The 17,940-nt window shown below is 53.1% G+C and overlaps 1 protein-coding gene across 1 annotated transcript; it reads left to right on the forward strand.

Annotated features, from left to right (window-relative positions):
* The first annotated feature begins 1,963 nt into the window (after positions 1–1,963).
* On the forward strand, positions 1,964–14,680 carry LOC138843153 (zymogen granule membrane protein 16-like). The gene is made up of 7 exons (XM_089320810.1): positions 1,964–2,018; positions 2,186–2,294; positions 3,070–3,416; positions 3,690–3,735; positions 13,338–13,399; positions 13,542–13,572; positions 14,449–14,680. Exons 1-7 carry the CDS (start codon positions 1,964–1,966, stop codon positions 14,678–14,680), a joined length of 882 nt encoding a protein of 293 aa, XP_089176936.1.
* Positions 14,681–17,940: the final 3,260 nt, after the last annotated feature.

A 17,940-nucleotide genomic window follows, 5' to 3' on the forward strand; every position in this document is an offset into this window, starting at 1 on the left:
GCAATTCTGGAGACGCCAGACAAGAGGACTCGGGGCTTGAGGTGGCGAGAGATCCACCCTCGCGGGGCCGAAGGAGTCTGACACCCACTCCGAGGTTCCAGACCCAAGGGTGGGCTACGGCTCCAGGACCTTTCTGCCATGGTGTCTGAGAGTCCAGGGCAGGGGGGCACCTAAAGCCCAGCCCCACCCTGCCCCAAGGAGGACCTGCACCCCCTCAGCCCCTCAGCTTCCCTCATGCTCGCTAGAATGACGTCTCTTGGGAGGGGGGCAACTTGCAGCCCAAGTCACCCTTCTCAGAGACAGAGATGGTTTGAGAAGGGGCTGGCAGGTTGAGGCTGGCTGGCTGGCTAGCCTTGCTAATGTACAAGATAGTCCCCATGATGTGATAGAATCCATAAAGTGGTATATGGTTGTACGGGCGTTTGCCATGCCATTCTTTAAACTTTACTGCCTGCTTGGGGTGTTTTTGCCTTTTTTTTTTTTTTGTAATAAAATATCAGGAAAGAGAGGGAAAAATTCTTTTTTTTTAAAGATTTATTTATTTGAAGGTCAGAGTTACACAGAGAAGAAGAGGCAGAGAGAGAGAGAGAGAGAGAGAGAGAGAGAGACAGAGAGAGAGAGGTCTTCCATGTGCTGGTTCACTCCCCAGATGGGGGAACTTCCATAGCGATCCATCGGATCGGCTCAGTTCTGGCCATTGCGGCCATGTGGGGAGTGACCAGTGGATGAAGACTTCTCTGTCTCTCTCTCTCTCTCTCTCTCTCTCTCTCTCTCCCTTGCCACACTGAATAAATAAAATAAATTAATCAAAAGCTTCTGGTGACCATGCCTCAAGCTTGTCCTGCCCCTCCTGGCCTTGGCACTCAGCCAAGTGGATCCCACCTTGTCATCCGTAAGCTTTACGAGAGGCACAGACCCTGCCCAACACCTGATGCCAAGAGGTTGACCTTGTTTGCTCAGGAGGTGAGCTTCACTTGATAAAGAGTAGGAGGGGCCGGCGCCCCAGCTCACTAGGCTAATCCTCCACTTAGCGGCGCCGGCACACTGGGTTCTAGTCCCGGTTTTCCCTCTTCCAGGCCAGCTCTCTGCTGTGGCCTGGGAGTGCAGTGGAGGAAGGCACAAGTGCTTGGGCCCTGCACCCCATGGGAGACCAGGAGAAGCACCTGGCTCCTGCCTTGGGATCAGCGCCATTGGAGGGTGAACCAACGGCAAAGGAAAACATTTCTCTCTGTCTCTCTCTCACTGTCCACTCTGCCTGTCAAAAAAAAAAAAAAAAAAAAAAAAAAAAAAAAAAAAAAAGAGCAGGAGGGAGGGCTAGGAGCTGGTATAAAAGTTCTGGAAGGTTCTAAGGGGTTACCTTGCTCCTGAAGCTCCCAGGTGAGAGGTGTTGGGGATTCCTGGGTCTGCCTTTGAGGGGGTGGGGATTCAGATCTGATCTGGTCTGGGGAAGGGGATGCCTGGATTGAGTGGCAGGGAGTGTTACTGAAGTGGGCACCTGGGTTGAAGCTATCTTAGGTGCAGAGATGTGTCAGCTGTCAGTTGAAGGACTAGGAACCTGGGACACTCAGGTGACTGGGAAAGGCCAGGCGTGTGTCGGTGGACAAAGAATCGTGACAAAGATCCCATCTGCTGGTTCACTCCCCCACATGGCCGCAATGGCCAGAGCTGGGCCAATCTGAGCCAGGAGCCTGGAGCTTCTTCCAGGTCTCCCAAGGGGGTGCAGGGGCTCAAGTGCTTGGGCCATCTTCCACCGCCTTCCCAGGGCACTAGCAGAGAGCTGGACCTTGCTGGAGCAGACCAAGGAACACCAGGTCTGGAGGATGGCACTGCAGGCTGTGGACAGTGCTGTGCACCTTGAGCCTGGGTCTGGCTAGGTGGGAGCTGAAGGGTCAGGCCACCCGGAGGCCAGAGGGAAAGGGGGAAACCTCCCCCTCTGCTCTCTTCTTCCCCCTGCAGCCTCACGATGTGGACCTTCATGCTCCTGGGCCTTCTCTGTGCCTCGGCCTCTGCCAGTGCCAGTAAGTGAGCCGCTGGGACTCTGGTGGTGGGGTGGCGGGAAGGGGCCCCTGCTCGGCTGGTGGCCAAGGCTTGCAGGGCCGCCCCTGAGCGGTGGGAACTGGGAGGTCCTTGCCTCCAAGCCCCCCTTTCTTTCCACTGCAGTCCAGGCCAGGTCCTCCTCCTACAGTGGCGAGTACGGAAGGGGAGGAGGGAGAGCCATTCTCCCACTCCGGCCTCCAGCTGGAAGGGCCCATCACAGCCATCCGTGTCCGGGTCTACAGCTTCAATATCGTGGGGTAAGGCTCCTCCGAGTTCCTCAAGCTCTTACTAGCTCAGGAAGTGCTCTTTCACTCTGGGCCACCTGTGCCACAACCAACAGGTCCCTAGTGAGGCAGGATATGGGGATAGCTGTGAGAGGACTGGGCTTCCAGAACCGTACCCTTTGGACTCCTTCCTCCCCGAATATGCTTGGTGGTGGCAAATCATTAATAACCACTAACTCTCAGGGGCCTGGAAGTCGACCAGCCCAGCCCACCCGCCTTCTGCGGTTTAAAGTTTCTTTCCAATATCCCTGCTGGGTGCCCTGCAACTTTGCTCAACGCCTCTCTTGAGCAGTCCCCACTCCATTGCTAGTCGGAAAATTCTATCACGTGCAGAGCCAAAGTGTGTCCCCTGATCCTGGATCTGCCTCCTGGGACAGCAGGGACAAGCCTCTTCCCTCTCCCACAAGGGAGCCACTCAGCTGTTAGAAAATCCCTTTGCTTCCACAAGTGCGGGAATGGGGGAGGGGCATCGTAGGAGGCTGGACTCCAAATTCAAGGCCTGCCATGTGCTGTGTGTGGGTGACTCCGGGCAAGCTGCCTTCCTTCTCTGCACCTGCTGTCAGCCAGGCCAGGAGCTGAAGTTCTTTGTGTGGTCCTCCAGGGCTCACCCGGCCTACACTTTTGGGGCAACTAGCAGGGACTGCTCATCCTAGCGTCCAGTTTGGAGGACTCCACGTGCAGGCCAAACGGTCCTGAACTCTGATGACCTAATCAGTGTCCCAGTTCCTGCCCTCCCACCCGTCCCCAGTCTCCAGGTGCGCTACGGCCAGGTGTGGAGCGACTACGTGGGTGGCAAGCTGGGAGACCTGGAGGAGATCTTTCTGCACCCAGGGGAGTCAGTGATCGCGGTGTCTGGGTCATACAGCAACTACCTGAAGACGCTGAACTTTGTGACTGATGAGGGTCGCTTCCTTTCCTTTGGGAAAGACACAGGCATAATGTTGTATGCTGTCCCCTTGGACATCGACGCCGTGCTCCGATTCATCAGTGGCCGAGCTGGCTTATTCATCACCGCCATTGGCCTGCACTGGGACACCATCCCAGAAACTACCCCAGCAACTGCTGAGCCCGCCTCCTCCGTGGCAGGGCCCCGTGGTGGGGTGTGACAACTCCCTGATCACCATTCCCATACAAATGGCTCAATAAAAGGACATGGCTAAAGCTGGTGTGCATGTGGGTGTGTGCAGGCGGGACCCACTCTTGGAGGGCGGTGTGACTCTCAGCTCTGGCTACCTGCTGCTAAGAGTGGGAGCACGAGGGAGACAGGTGTTGAGAATCCTGGGCTCTTCCGTACGTCGCAAGGAGAGGAGACGCTGGTTTGAGCCAACTCTTTTCGGGGTTAGCTCTTGAGAATGTCTGTCCAAACAGGAGTTCTGAAGGGAAGGCTCAGCGGGGGCACACCGCCGAGCCCCAGGTGAGCCTCTCTGGCGCCCTCCCCCCTGAGAAGGGGCTGGCTTCTCTGACCAAAGGCTGTCCCCTCTCCCTGGAGCTCAGCTGCAGGTGGGTGGCCTGCACCTCTGTCCTCCCATCTGTCCCAGATGCGATCTCCCTGCTGAAGTTTCGCCCCAGTTTGTGCTTAAGGACTCCACCCCATTCCCCAGGCCAGTTCTTCCTCGTCTTTACCCCTAACCTGGTGCTCTTGCTTAGCCCTCTGGGAACTGGCGCTCAGGCAGATGAGAAGCCCGTGGCTGAGACACACCCATGTCCCGTATTAGAGCGAGTGGGTTTCATTCCTGACTCCACCTTCCTGCTGACGTGGCTGCTGGGAGGCAGCAGGGACGGTTCAGGATGGTTCAAGTGCCACCCACACGGGAGAGCCGGTTGAGTTCTCCTCCAGCTTCTGCCCCCACTCCCACCTCTCTAACAAACAGAAAATAAAAACAGGGCCAGCGCCGTGGCTCATAGGCTAATGTTCCGCTTAGGGCGCCGGCAGACCCAGTTCTAGTCCCGGTCGGGGTGCCGGATTCTGTACCGGTTGCCCCTCTTCCAGGCCAGCTCTCTGTTGTGGCCAGGGAGTGCAGTGGAGGATAGCCCACGTCCTTGGGCCCTGCACCCCATGGGAGACCAGGAAAAGCACCTGACTCCTGCCTTCGGATCAGTGTCGTGCGCTGGCCGCAGCGGGCCGGCCTCGGCGGCCATTCATGTGTGAACCAACGGCAAAGGAAGACCTTTCTCTCTGTCTCTCTCCCTCACTGTCCACTCTGCCTGTGGAAAAAAAAAAAATCGGAGAGTCTTTCCTTAGGGACCCACCATTTCAACAGTGTGAACTTGGCCAACACCACAGCCAAAGTGGAAATTCTGGGGCAGGTACTTAGTATGGTGGTTAAGTTGCCACTAGGGGCTGAGTCCCATATCTGAGTGCCTGAGTTCAAGGCCTGGCTCTACTATTGTTTTTTAAGTCTTTTTCAAAAAATATATTTATTTGAGAGTTACAGAGAGGCAGAGGCAGAGAGAGAGAGAGGTCTTGACATCTGCTGGTTCACTCCCAGATGGCTACAACGGCCGGAGCTGGGCCGATCTAAAGCCAGGAGCCTCTTCTGGGTGTCCCACGTGGATACAGGGACCCAAGGACTTGGAGCATCTTCTACTGCTTTCCCAGGCCATAGCAGAGAGCTGGATCACAAGTGGAGTAGCCGGGACTCGAACCGGCGCCCATACAGAATGCCAGCACTGCAGGCTGCAGCTTTACCCACTACTCCACAGCCTGGCTTCACTTTTGAGTCCAGCTTCCTGTTAATGCCAACCATGTGGGAGGCCTGCATTGAGTTCTGGGCTCCTGGCTTCAGTCTTGCCCAGCCTGCCTGTCGTGGGCATTTAGGGAGTGAACCAATGGATGGGACATCTCTGTCTGCCTTTCATAGAGCATGGAAATAAATTTTTTACAAAAGTAAATTCCAAAGTAGAGACATTTTCATCTTTGATTGCCCCAAGTACAAGGGGTTAGTTAGAATTCAGGGGAATCATTAGGATGGCTGGATAGAGTCAGTGAGGACAGAAAGTGGGTTTGGGAAGAATTTCGAGGACTCTAAAATATTGGCAGTTTTAGGTTTCGATGGTAGTGGTGGGCAGTAACATATTGCTTCCCATAGAGGGCAATGTCAAAATCATATTTCGCCCAGTTAGACAAAGAGAAGTTACAGACATGTAATTTTGTAAAAAACAAAAACAAAAACAAAAAACCCAAGCACTATAAAAAGAAGCCCACCACTAGCATGTTTTTATAACAATTCCTTGGGCACCAGATGTTGCTGTGGATCCATTCTGAGAGGAGGAGCATGGTGGGGGCAAGAGGCGTGGAGTCACCACACAGACCCCAGGTGTGGGTGAAAGCAGGCCAGATGCAAGCAGATGGAACACTCATTTATTTCAGTTGGTACAGCAGCTTATAGAGCCAAGGCAGCCAATCTGGTCAAGGGGTGGTCTATGCCCTAACCAATCACAGCCTGTTGCCAGGCAGTTTCCAAAGCCATCCAGTCACAGCGTGTTGCCAGGCAGTTTCCGTTGTCAGCGGCCATCTTGGCATGGCCTTCTCATTCCACCACAAATTCCATCACAGAATATTATGCCATTGGAATTCTTTTTGAGCTATCAATATCATAGATCTTACCCTTTTCAAGTGTGAAAGTGATTTTTAGTAAATTTATAAGGTTTGTACATCCAGCATTGCCAGTTCCAGAATACTGAAGAAAACAACAACAGCAACAACAAAAAAACAAAAAAACGTGAGTTGTCTCCCCAGCCTCCCTTGAGCCCAGCAGAGTCATGTTCTCATGTGTGAACCTGAGGAAGAATTAAGTCAGGCTGATAATAAAGCCATTGCCTTACATACTCATTTGTGGTGAAAACATTTACGATCTACTTTTAGCAATTCTGACGAAAGTCACCATTCCATGAGATCTATTGATCACTAAAGGCTGCTTCTTCCTTTCACCTGAAACTCTGTATGCTCTGATCAACATCTTGCCTCTCTCCATCCAGTGTTCTGCCAAGCCTCTCATGACTACCGCTTTGTTTTTTTTTTTTTTTTGTTTTTTGTTTTTTTTTTTTTTGTAAAGATTATTTATTTGAAAGGCAGAATGACAGAGAGAGGGAGAGACAGGGAGAGATCTTCCATCCACTGATTTACATCCCAAACAGCTACAATTGCTGGGGCTGGTCCAGGCTGTAATCAGGAGCCTAGAATCTCATCTAGGCCTCCCACATGGGTAGCAGGGACCCAAGCAGTTAGGCCACCCTCCACTGCTTCCCCAGGTGCATCAGCAGGAAGCTGGATCAGAACTGGAGCAGCTGGGACTCAGATCAGCCTCTGATATGGGAAGCCGCTTAGCCCACTGTGTCATTACTCTGGCCCCTGCTGACGGCCACCCTGCTCTCAAATTCTGAGTTGGTATTTCTTAGATTCTACACCTAAGTGGGATGTGGTATGTATTTGTCTCTCTGTGCCTGATTTCCCTTAGCATAGTGCCCTTCAGGTTCACCCCTAGGGTTACAAAGGCCAGCTTACTCAAAGGTCATCAGCACATAAATAGTGAAGTTCAAGTGCTACAGTGAAGTTCATGTGCTGGGTGTGGAAGAAGCCATTCAGGAAAGCAACAGGTATAGAAAAGGAGAAAGGCCGGAGTAAGCGAACTGGGAAACACCAGTGTTGGTTGGTACAAAGAGGAGGCAGTTACAGAACTATAGAATGGAGGTTAATGTTGTGGCACAGCAGGTCAAGGCACCACGCTGCATCCCATACTGGAGTGCCCATTGGAGACCTGGCTACACTCCTTCTGGTCCAGCTCCCTGCCTCTGATAATGGCTCAAGTGATTCAGTTCTTGCTACCCATCTTGGATGGAGCTCCTGGCTCCTGGCTTTATGCAGGCCCAGCCCCAGCTGTTGTAGGCATCTGGGGAGTGAACCAATGGATGGAAGATCTCTCTCCTTCTCTGTCTGCATTTCAAATCAATAAATAGGGAAAAAAGAACTAGAGAATGGAGTGGTATGGGAGGCAAGGAGAAGGCAAGAGAGAAATTCCAAGCAGTGGCTAAGGCCAGGAGAAATGGAGAAAAGCAAAGATCTCCGTTTCTTGCATGGTGGCCGTGAGGAGGTCATTCATTATCTTGACAAGCACAGCTTCAGTGGCCTGCAGGAATCGGCTGAAGCAGGCTGCAATTTGCTAAGGAATGAATGGGAGGTGAGGATTCCCAGAGGCGAGGGCTATTTCAAGAAGTGTGTCTCTAGGAAGACAAAAATAAGCTGGTAGTCATAGCTCTGGGGACTGTGATGTTGTGGTGGATTCCTTCTGAGAGTAGGAGCGTGGTAGGGGAAGAGGCATGGAGTCACCACACAGACCCCAGGTGTCAGGTGAAAGCAAGCCAGAGGTGAGCAGCCCACAGACTTGTTTACTTCAGTTGGTAGAGCAGCCTAAATATCCAAGGCAGTCAATCGTGTCAAGGGGCGGTCTATGCCCTAACCAATCACAGCCTGTTGCCAGGCAGTTTCTGAAGCCATCCAATCACAGCCGGTTGCCAGGCAGGCTGCATTGCCATGTGGTTCCCGAAGGCATCCAATCACAGCCTGTTGTCAGTCAGGCTCCATTGTCATGTTGTTTCCCGAAGCCATCCAATCATAGCCTGTTGCCAGGCAGTTTCCATTGTCAGCGGCCATCTTGGCATGACCTTCTCTTTCCACCACATTTCTTCCTTTTCATTTATTTTTGAGCAATGGGAGGCATGATTCTTGGCCATACCATTGCTGACCCCGTTTCCATGTGGTCTCTGCACGTGGCTGTGCTTCTCTTAGGTTGTCTCCCAGAGGATCTTACCCATTGTTGACTAACCAGTGCTTAAAATGGGAGGCCACAGGAGTGCTTGCTCAGATAGGGAAAGGAATGAGGAACAATGGTAATCAGGAATGGCGTGACTGCACACAGGCTATGGACCGTTTGAGTGGCTGACCAGAGCTAGTGGGGTATAAAGCAGTAGCAGATGTGGCTATAGGCACTTTCTCAGGGTAGGATGATAGGGCAGGTGCATCCACTAACAAGGCAGACTCTCAGTCTTGTTCAGCTGGTTCTTTTTGGCTGAGAGTTGCAGGCTTGATGTTTCTGGCTGGTACCCGAATGGGCTGTCCCGCATTCTCTGGAAAGACACAAGCATATCCTCGGCCCTAGGTTAGCAGAAGCCTTTTTACAGGCGTTGGAATCCAGGGCCTGAATTCTGTGTTCACTTCGAGATTAACGGCAAACAAGCGGGTGGGATGAGGTCTAGCTGCTGTCCTGAGAGCCTGGGTGCCTGGGGACTGCCACAAACGTGGGGATCCTCACTGGGTGCGGATGGGATGACCTCGCGTTGGTTACTGCCTGGAGATCGTCTAAGTTCATCCCATGGATATTTGGGGGTGGCTGACTAGGCATTGCTGCGTTGTTTGCTACATTGTCGTTTTCACTGTTGGAGCTCTCTCTCCCTAAGTTTCAACTGTTGCCTGTGAGGCAGCAGCCTGGAGTGACAGGCTCTTATCACTCACAGACTCACTATATTTCTCCTGTGCTTACTGGGGGACATCCTTGATTCATTAGGTCAAGGCCGTATACCCACATGGTGTCTGCGCAGCGTCACCTCTCTCGAGTGAGGGACAATGACATGCTTCCGAATTCTGGCATGATCAGTCCTTATGTGAATTTGCCGGGCGAACCGACAGTAAAAGGAGGAGCCGAGAAGCGGCGTTAGGCTTCTGGGTGGTGTGTGCCTGCCTAACCTGGGGTGACTTAGACCGAGGACAAGGACCTGGAAAGGGGCGAAGGAGGGGGTCCACAGGAACACCTGTCCTATTTTATACACAGAAGTGTTCAGCCTGATTCTAGAATCACAGACAAAAGCCAGTTAGGATCTTTTCGATTAAACTTGTTGTATTTTGTCTTTTGACAGGTGAAGGAGGCTCAGTCCCACCATGGGGTCTGGATTGCACCAAGACTCGAAAAGAGGGCAAAGGCTGCTTTGTCGTTTTCAGGCCACACAGGAGGGGAGGATAAGGCAGGGACCCAGTGACTTGGAAGCCATGGCCTCCCTTTCCTCTGTCACTTTTGCGAAGTCCTGAGAAGAACTCCCTGGAACTCCTTGTCACACGTGACAAGTTCAGGTTGCTCTGAGCTAGGTAGCTCCGCTGCCCTCTTGGTCAAAACACAACCTGTGTTGCTGGTCCTTTGAGAGAGGAGCTGTGTCATTGGCTCAAAGGAGGCAGGAGCATGTGACGGTTCCAAGCTGCTTCCCCCATGGTGTGGGGGTGCAGGGGGCATTTTATAGATGACGCAGCAGACAGCTGGTGTGTGGAGATGCAGGATGGGCAAGTTCTCATTGGAGGAGCTTGGAAACAGCCAGCATGGCACTGGCTCCTGCATACAGCTGCTTTGCCAAGCAAAACACTGAAAACACAAAGACCTTTGGACTTCCATAGCCTGTAGCACTGGGGCTGGGTGAAGTTTAAGGCAACGTCCTTGACATTTTCAGGGGCAGTAGGCCGGGCCCCTGGGTTAAATGGAAAACAGGGGGCAGGGGTTCGGGGCAACAGATTAAGCCACCGCTTCGGATGTCTGCATCCCACATCAGAGTTCCCGGTTGGACTCCCAGCTGCTCCACTTCCACTCCAGCTCCCCTAATGCATCCTGGGAGACAACAGATGATGCACAAGTGCTTGGGCCCTGCTGCTCATGTGGGAGCCCAGATAGAGTCCCTGGCTTGTGGCTTCAGCCTGGCCTAGGCCTGCTGTGCGGGCACGTGGAGAGCGAAACCGTGGATGGAAGATCCCCATCTCTCTCTCTCTCCCTGTCACTCTACCTTTCAAGGAAAAGAAAATAAACACGTTTTAAAATTGCCAAAGAGAGGACCGGCATTGTGGCACAGCGGGTTAAACTGCCTACCTGCTACACCAGAATCCTATAACTTATTTCATTTTTACTTTTTATTATTTTTTATAGAAAGCTTTTTTAATAAACATAAATTTCAAAAGTAGAACTTTTGGATTCTAGCAGTGCATCCTGTAAGTTGAAGTGCTGGTTCGAGTCCTAGCTACCTGCTTCCCATCTAATTCCCTCGAACACGCCTCGGAAGGTAGCAGACAAGGGAACAAATATTTGGGACCCTGTTGCCATGTCTGAGACCCTAAGAGAGAAGCCTGGCTCCTGGCTTTGGGCTGTCCCATCCTCAATGTGGTAGCCATTAAAAAATATATTTATGTCTTATTTGAAAGAGTGGCAGAGAGAAAAGAGAGAAAGAGAAAGATCTTCCATTCCTGGCTTCACTTCCCAGATGACCACAACGGACAGGCCTGGACCAGGCCAAAGCCAGGATCCAGGAGCTTCATCCGGGTCTCCCACATGGGAGCTGGGGTCCAGGCACTTGGGCCATTCTCTGCCTCTTTCCCAGGCGCATTAGTAGGGAGCTGGGTTGGAAGTGGAGCAGCCGGGACACGAACTGGTGCCCATACACGGGGTGCTGGCATTGCTGCCAGCAGCTTTACCCACAACGCCACAACACCGGCCCCCTAAATAAATAGTGTTACAAATTCTAGTGTGAACAGATGGACAGGTGGGAGCTTGGTGTTCCACCGCCTTCCCGCTCTGCGCTGGTGCTTCAGTCACTACATGGGCAAATGTGGACTCCTGGAAAGGACCGGGCGGGGCCCTGAGACCCCTTCAGGGCCTCTGTCTTAAGGGCCCTGGGTGTTTCCTGCAGGCATCAAGGGAGAGAATCAGCAGTGAAAGGCAGACAGAGGACAAGGGACAAGGCCAAGCCCATTGGCTGGGTGATGAGACAGTTCCGTCAAAGGTTACCTGAAGGCCAAGGAGAAGAGAGGAGACACCTTGGCGTTCCTGGCCTGGGTGCACCTGCGCTCCGGGAAGTGCGCCGCCCTACTTCAGGCTCTGGAGGGCGGGACTCACTTTGCCATTTGGGCTGAGCCCCCAGTCCCAGATGATGAGTCAGCTGGAGGGGAGGGAGTGGGATGCCCTGAGCGACGGGTCAGGAGCCACTGATAAGCGATGCTACTTACTCCAGCCCCTCCCTGGCCTCCATGCTTCTGTCTTCTTGGAAGACCTGCTGACTCAGAGGGGTCACAGGGGCCAGTCCTGGAGACGCCAGACAACAGGACTCGGGGCTTGAGGTGGAGAGATCCACCCTCGCGGGGCCGAAGGAGTCTGACACCCACTCTGAAGTCTCAGACCCGAGGGTGGGGAGGGCTCCAGGACCTTTCTGCCATGGTGTCTGAGAGTCTGGGGCAGGGGCCCAGCCCCACCCTGCTGCAAGGAGCACCTGCACCCACTCAGTGCCTCAGCTTCCCTCATGCTCCCTGGAATGACGTCTCTTGGGAGGGGGGCAACTTGCAGCCCAAGTCACCCTTCTCAGAGACAGATGGTTTGAGAAGGGGCTGGCAGGTTGAGGCTGGCTGGCTGGCTAGACTTGCTAATGTACAAGATAGTCCCCATGATGTGATAGAATCCATAAAGTGGTATATGGTTGTACGGGTGTTTGCCATGCCATTCTTCAAACTTTACTGCCTGCTTGTTCTTCGTTTTTTTTTCTTCTTTTTTTTTTTTATTTTGTTTTTTCGTTTTTTTTTCTTCGTTTTTTTTTTTTTTTTATTTTGTATCAAAATATCAGGAAAGAAGGGGAAAAATTCTTTTTTTAAACATTTATTTATTTATTTAAAGTCAGTGTTACACAGACAGAGAAAAGGACGCAGAGAGAGAGAGAGAGAGAGAGAGGTCTTCCATGTGATGGTTCTCTCCCCAGATGGGGGAACTTCCATAGCAATCCATCGGATCGGCTCAGTTCTGGCCATTGCAACCATGTGGGGAGTGACCAGTGGATGAAGACCTTGCTCTCTCTCTCTCTCCCTTCCCACACTTAATAAATAAAATGAATTCATCAAAAGCTGCGGTGACCATGTCTCAAGCTTGTCCTGCCCCTCCTGGGCTCTGGCACTCGGCCGAGTGGACCCCACCTTGTCATCCCTAAGCTTTCCGGGAAGGACAGACCCTGCCCAACACCTGATCCCAAGAGGTTGACCTTGTTTGCTCAGGAGGTGAGGTTCCCTTGATAAAGAGCAGGAGGGAAGGCTTGGAGCTGGTATAAAAGTTCTGGAAGGTTCTAAGGGGTTACCTTGCACCTGAAGCTCCCAGGTGAGAGGTGTTAGGGATTCCTGGGTCTGCCTTTGAGGGGGTGGGGATTCAGATCTGATCTGGTCTGGGGAAGGGGATGCCTGGATTGAGTGGCAGGGAGTGTTAGTGAAGTGGGCACCTGGGTTGAAGCTATCTTAGGTGCAGAGATGTGTCAGCTGTCAGTTGAAGGACTAGGAACCTGGGATACTCAGGTGACTGGGAAAGGCCAGGCGTGTGTCGGTGGACAAAGAATCGTGACAAAGATCCATCTGCTGGTTCACTCCCCCACATGGCCACAATGGCCAGAGCTGGGCCAATCTGAGCCAGGAGCCTGGAGCTTCTTCCAGGTCTCCCAAGGGGGTGTAGAGTCCCAAGTGCTTGGGCCATCTTCCACCGCCTTCCCAGGGCACTAGCAGAGAGCTGGATCAGAAGTGGAGCAGACGGGACTTGAACCGGTGCCCATATGGGATGGCGGCTCCAGGGGCGGAGGACTCACCTACTGCACTCCAGCGGCCAGCTTGTCGGTGTTGGCTCTGATGCTGGGTTCAGGAAATTCAGCCGTCTCCAGGCTGAGGCCTATCCTCCAGTCTTAATTCAGAAAGTCCCCATCCTGGCTGTGTAAGGACACAGCGCTCGCCAAAAGTGAGCGCTGACCTTCTGCTTGGAGGGGAAAAGGAGGGCGTGGCTACAGCCAGACCAAGGGCGGGCCAGAGACAGTTGGACCCTGGAACATCAGGTCTGGAGGATGCACTGCAGGCTGTGGACAGTGCTGTGCACCTTGAGCCTGGGTCTGGCTAGGTGGGAGCTGAAGGGTCAGGCCACCCGGAGGCCAGAGGGAAAGGGGGAAACCTCCCCCTCTGCTCTCTTCTTCCCCCTGCAGCCTCACGATGTGGACCTTCATGCTCCTGGGCCTTCTCTGTGCCTCGGCCTCTGCCAGTGCCAGTAAGTGAGCCGCTGGGACTCTGGTGGTGGGGTGGCGGGAAGGGGCCCCTGCTCGGCTGGTGGCCAAGGCTTGCAGGGCCGCCCCTGAGTGGTGGGAACTGGGAGGTCCTTGCCTCCAAGCCCCCCTTTCTTTCCACTGCAGTCCAGGCCAGGGCCTCCTCCTACAGTGGCGAGTACGGAAGGGGAGGAGGGAGAGCCATTCTCCCACTCCGGCCTCCAGCTGGAAGGGCCCATCACAGCCATCCGTGTCCGGGTCAACAGCTTCAATATCGTGGGGTAAGGCTCTTCCGTGTTCCTCAAGTTCTTACTAGCTCAGGAAGTGCTCTTTCACTCTGGGCCACCTGTGCCTCAACCAACAGGTCCCTAGTGAGGCAGGATATGGGGATAGCTGTGAGAGGACTCGGCTTCCAGAACCGTACCCTTTGGACTCCTCCCTCCCCGAATATGCCTGGTGGTGGCAAATCATTAATAACCACTAACTCTCAGGGGCCTGGAAGTCGACCAGCCCAGCCCACCCGCCTTCTGCGGTTTAAAGTTTCTTTCCAATATCCCTGCTGGGTGCCCTGCAACTTTGCTCAACGCCTCTCTTGAGCAGTCCCCACTCCATTGCTAGTCGGAAAATTCTATCACGTGCAGAGCCAAAATGTGTCCCCTGATCCTCGATCTGCCTCCTGGGACAGCAGGGACAAGCCTCTTCCCTCTCCCACAAGGGAGCCACTCAGCTGTTAGAAAATCCCTTTGCTTCCACAAGTGCGGGAATAGGGTGGGGCATCGTAGGAAGCTGGACTCCAAATTCAAGGCCTGCCATTTGCGGTATGTGGGAGACTCTGGGCAAGCTGCCTTCCTTCTCTGCACCTGCTGTCAGCCAGGCCAGGAGCTGAAGTTCTTTGTGTGGTCCTCCAGGGCTCACCCGGCCTACACTTTTGGGGCAACTAGCAGGGACTGCTCATCCTAGCGTCCAGTTTGGAGGACTCCACGTGCAGGTCAAAAGGTCCTGAACTCTGATGACCTAATCAGTGTCCCCGTTCCTGCCCTCCCACCCGCCCCAGTCTCCAGGTGCGCTATGGCAAGGTGTGGAGCGACTACGTGAGTGGCAAGCTGGGAGACCTGGAGGAGATCTTTCTGCACCCAGGGGAGTCAGTGATCGAGGTGTCTGGGTCATACAGCAACTATCTGAAGACGCTGAACTTTGTGACTGACGAGGGTCGCTTCCTTTCCTTTGGGAAAGACACAGGCGTAATCTTCTATGCTGTCCCCTTGGACCCAAACACCGTGCTCTGATTCATCAGTGGCCGAGCTGGCTTATTCGTCACCGCCATTGGCCTGCACTGGGACACCATCCCAGAAACTACCCCAGCGACTGCTGAGCCCGCCTCCTCCGTGGCAGGGCCCCGTGGTGGGGTGTGACAACTCCCTGATCACCATTCCCATACAAATGGCTCAATAAAAGGACATGGCTAAAGCTGGTGTGCATGTGGGTGTGTGCAGGCGGGACCCACTCTTGGAGGGCGGTGTGACTCTCAGCTCTGGCTACCTGCTGCTAAGAGTGGGAGCACGAGGGAGACAGGTGTTGAGAATCCTGGGCTCTTCCGTACGTCGCAAGGAGAGCAGACGCTGGTTTGAACCAACTCTTTTCGGGGTTAGCTCTTGAGAATGTCTGTCCAAACAGGAGTTCTGAAGGGAAGGCTCAGCGGGGGCACACCGCCGAGCCCCAGGTGTGCCTCTCTGGCGCCCTCCCCCCTGAGAAGGGGCTGGTCTGACCAAGGGCTGTCCCCTCTCCCTGGAGCTCAGCTGCAGGTGGGTGGCCTGCACCTCTGTCCTCCCATCTGTCCCAGATGCGATCTCCCTGCTGAAGTTTCGCCCCAGTTTGTGCTTAAGGACTCCACCCCATTCCCCAGGCCAGTTCTTCCTCGTCTTTACCCCTAACCTGGTGCTCTTGCTTAGCCCTCTGGGAACTGGCGCTCAGGCAGATGAGAAGCCCGTGGCTGAGACACACCCATGTCCCGTATTAGAGCGAGTGGGTTTCATTCCTGACTCCACCTTCCTGCTGACGTGGCTCCTGGGAGGCAGCAGGGACGGTTCAGGATGGTTCAAGTGCCACCCACACGGAGCGCCGGTTGAGTTCTCCTCCAGCTTCTGCCCCCACTCCCACCTCTCTAACAAACAGAAAATAAAAACGGAGCCAGCGCCGTGGCTCATAGGCTAATGCTCCGCTTATGGCGCCGGCACACCGAGTTCTAGTCCCGGTTGGGGCGCCGGATTCTGTCCCGGTTGCCCCTCTTCCAGGCCAGCTCTCTGCTGTGGCCAGGGAGTGCAGTGGAGGATGGCCCAGGTGCTTGGGCCCTGCACCCCATGGGAGACCAGGAGAAGTACCTGACTCCTGCCTTCGGATCAGTGTGGTGCGCCGACTGCAGTGCACCGGCCTCGGCTGCAATTGGAGGGTGAACCAATGGCAAAAGAAGACCTTTCTCTCTGTCTCTCTCCCTCACTGTCCAATCTGCCTGTCAAAAAAAAAGACAAAACAAAACAAAACAAACAAACAAACAAACAAAAAAAAACCAAAAACACGGTGCAAGGAGAAGCATCAAGATTACAGAAGTTATTGCGCCAAGGAGAAGAAATAGCCAGGATTTCCATGACCAGATGTCAGGCCACAAATCCCAGCCCTGCTTGGCCTGGTCCTGGAGCTGCTTGGCTTTGTCCAGGAAAAGTACGAATTTGGATTTGTACCTGTCCAGTCTGATTGACCGAGAGACAACATTCTTCCTAGAACATGGCACAGACACCCCCCAGAACAGCACTTAGCATGTCCAATTTCTTTCTTTCATAACCTTTTGTGACTTCCACACACCCTCTTCAACTTACTTGAAACATGCCATCATTTCCATTCCAGTCTAGAGTAAACTAGCCATCAGGATTCTTACAACCATGTCCTTTCCTTATTTAAAAAGCTCTTTCCTTTTTAACCCTTCTTGCCAAGAACACTCTTTCCTTCTAAACCTTACTTACCAAGCACACATTTTTATCCTTGTGATGTTTTCCATAGAGCCTGGTTGGCTCTTTCTACCTTACCACAAGTCTGAGGTCTCCATGCAGAGTGAAGGTGCCTTACAAATCCCCTGTGTGATCTAGAGCTCTAGTTAAGGCAATCAGTTTGCTAACTGAGCAAAAGTTCCTGGGGGCAGAGCACGCTTCAGTAACGTGCCATGCCGTAACTGTTGCATACCCGGAGAAGCAGGTCCCATCTGACAAAGCTGCTTCCATCTTGAACCAAACTTCATGTGTGTTAGTCAGGGGGCTGTCTTTTAGGTCCCTTCTGCTGGCATAGATCAAGTCTATAGTCTCAGCAGAGGAGTGGAGGGGACCACTTTCCCCCTGGGTTAGAGTAGAGCAATGCCTTATTTTTACCTGAGGGTTTTTTAGAAGGAGGACCTGATATTTTAGTATTCTGCGATCTGTGAGCCAGTGAGAGCCCTTTTGCTCTAATAGAGAATTTATTTGGTGTGGGGTATAAAGGGCGATGTCTTGTCCCACTGTAATTCTAGATACCTCCTCTGTCAGCAAGGCAGCCGCTGCCATTGTCTTTAGGCAGTGAGGCTATCCTTGTGCAACCATGTCTAAGGTTTTAGAAAAGTAGCCCACAGGTTGCTTACCAGGTCCCAGATCCTGAGTTAACCCTCCTAAGGTACCTCCCTTCCTCCCAGTGATGTGCAGCTGGGAGGGTCTCTGTGGATTTGGCAGTCCTAGCACAGGGCTTTAGTCATAGCATCCTTTAGTTGAGCAAAGGCTGTGGTTTACTCTTTCCCCCAAAGGAGGGGTCTCTGCTTTGGCTGCCTGTCGAGAGCCTGGTTTAGGAACTGTGCTGTTTTCCTGTATCTGGGAACCTGATAGAGAAAACTGGGACTGCCTGAAGTTTGCAGGAGTAGGAATTTGCTGCATGGCCCATATCCTCTCTGGGGCAGGTTTTCTCTCCCCAGGGGTGAGGATAAGGGTTAAATAATTAACACTCTAATGGACTAGCAATGCTTTGTTTTCCTCTGGATACCCAGTAGCCAGTTTTGCTAGGAAGTTAAACCAATGTACAAGACTAGAGTCTCAGGCTGGGAAAGGAGACAGACTAACAAATCATTTACATTTAACCATCTACATTATGGATTATTGTGCACCCACCTTAAGAGATAGGCCCTTTAAGTCCTCAGTGAGGACCTGTCCAAATAGGTGCAGGACTATCTGAGTTAGCTGTTACTGAAAGCCCTGTGTTTAGGAACTGGCAGGGAGGGCTTTCTAAGCTTAATGCTATTGGATAGACTTTTAAGGCCTGCTGGGTGTGTGAGGCCCAGACCTATCCATGGGGTGCTGGAAGAGATTGCAAGAGATGCAAATCTCCTTTAAGGGAGGCCCCCTGCTGACTTGCATTACATGGCTGGACTAGGAGGAGAGCTGAATAGGAGGCTCATAGAAATAGGCAACTTGCATGTCACTGACCCTAGGCCACCCCCTCAATAGCAGTGGCTGGAGCTGGAAGCTGGGCGGAGGCTGGG

The sequence above is a fragment of the Oryctolagus cuniculus genome, chromosome 19, assembly GCF_051225735.1.
Source record: "Oryctolagus cuniculus isolate XC-2025 breed Fujian yellow rabbit chromosome 19, ASM5122573v1, whole genome shotgun sequence".
NCBI classification, from domain to species: Eukaryota; Metazoa; Chordata; class Mammalia; order Lagomorpha; family Leporidae; genus Oryctolagus; species Oryctolagus cuniculus.

Excerpts from the sequence above, each read along its gene's own strand:
- LOC138843153 (XM_089320810.1), top strand. The coding sequence starts at position 1,964 with ATGTGGACCTTCATGCTCCTGGGCCTTCTCTGTGCCTCGGCCTCTGCC. Across the intron at positions 2,019-2,185 it reads CTCGGCCTCTGCCAGTGCCA|TGGCGAGTACGGAAGGGGAG; the intron begins GTAAGTGAGCCG and ends CTCCTCCTACAG. Across the intron at positions 13,400-13,541 it reads CTCGGCCTCTGCCAGTGCCA|TCCAGGCCAGGGCCTCCTCC; the intron begins GTAAGTGAGCCG and ends TTTCCACTGCAG.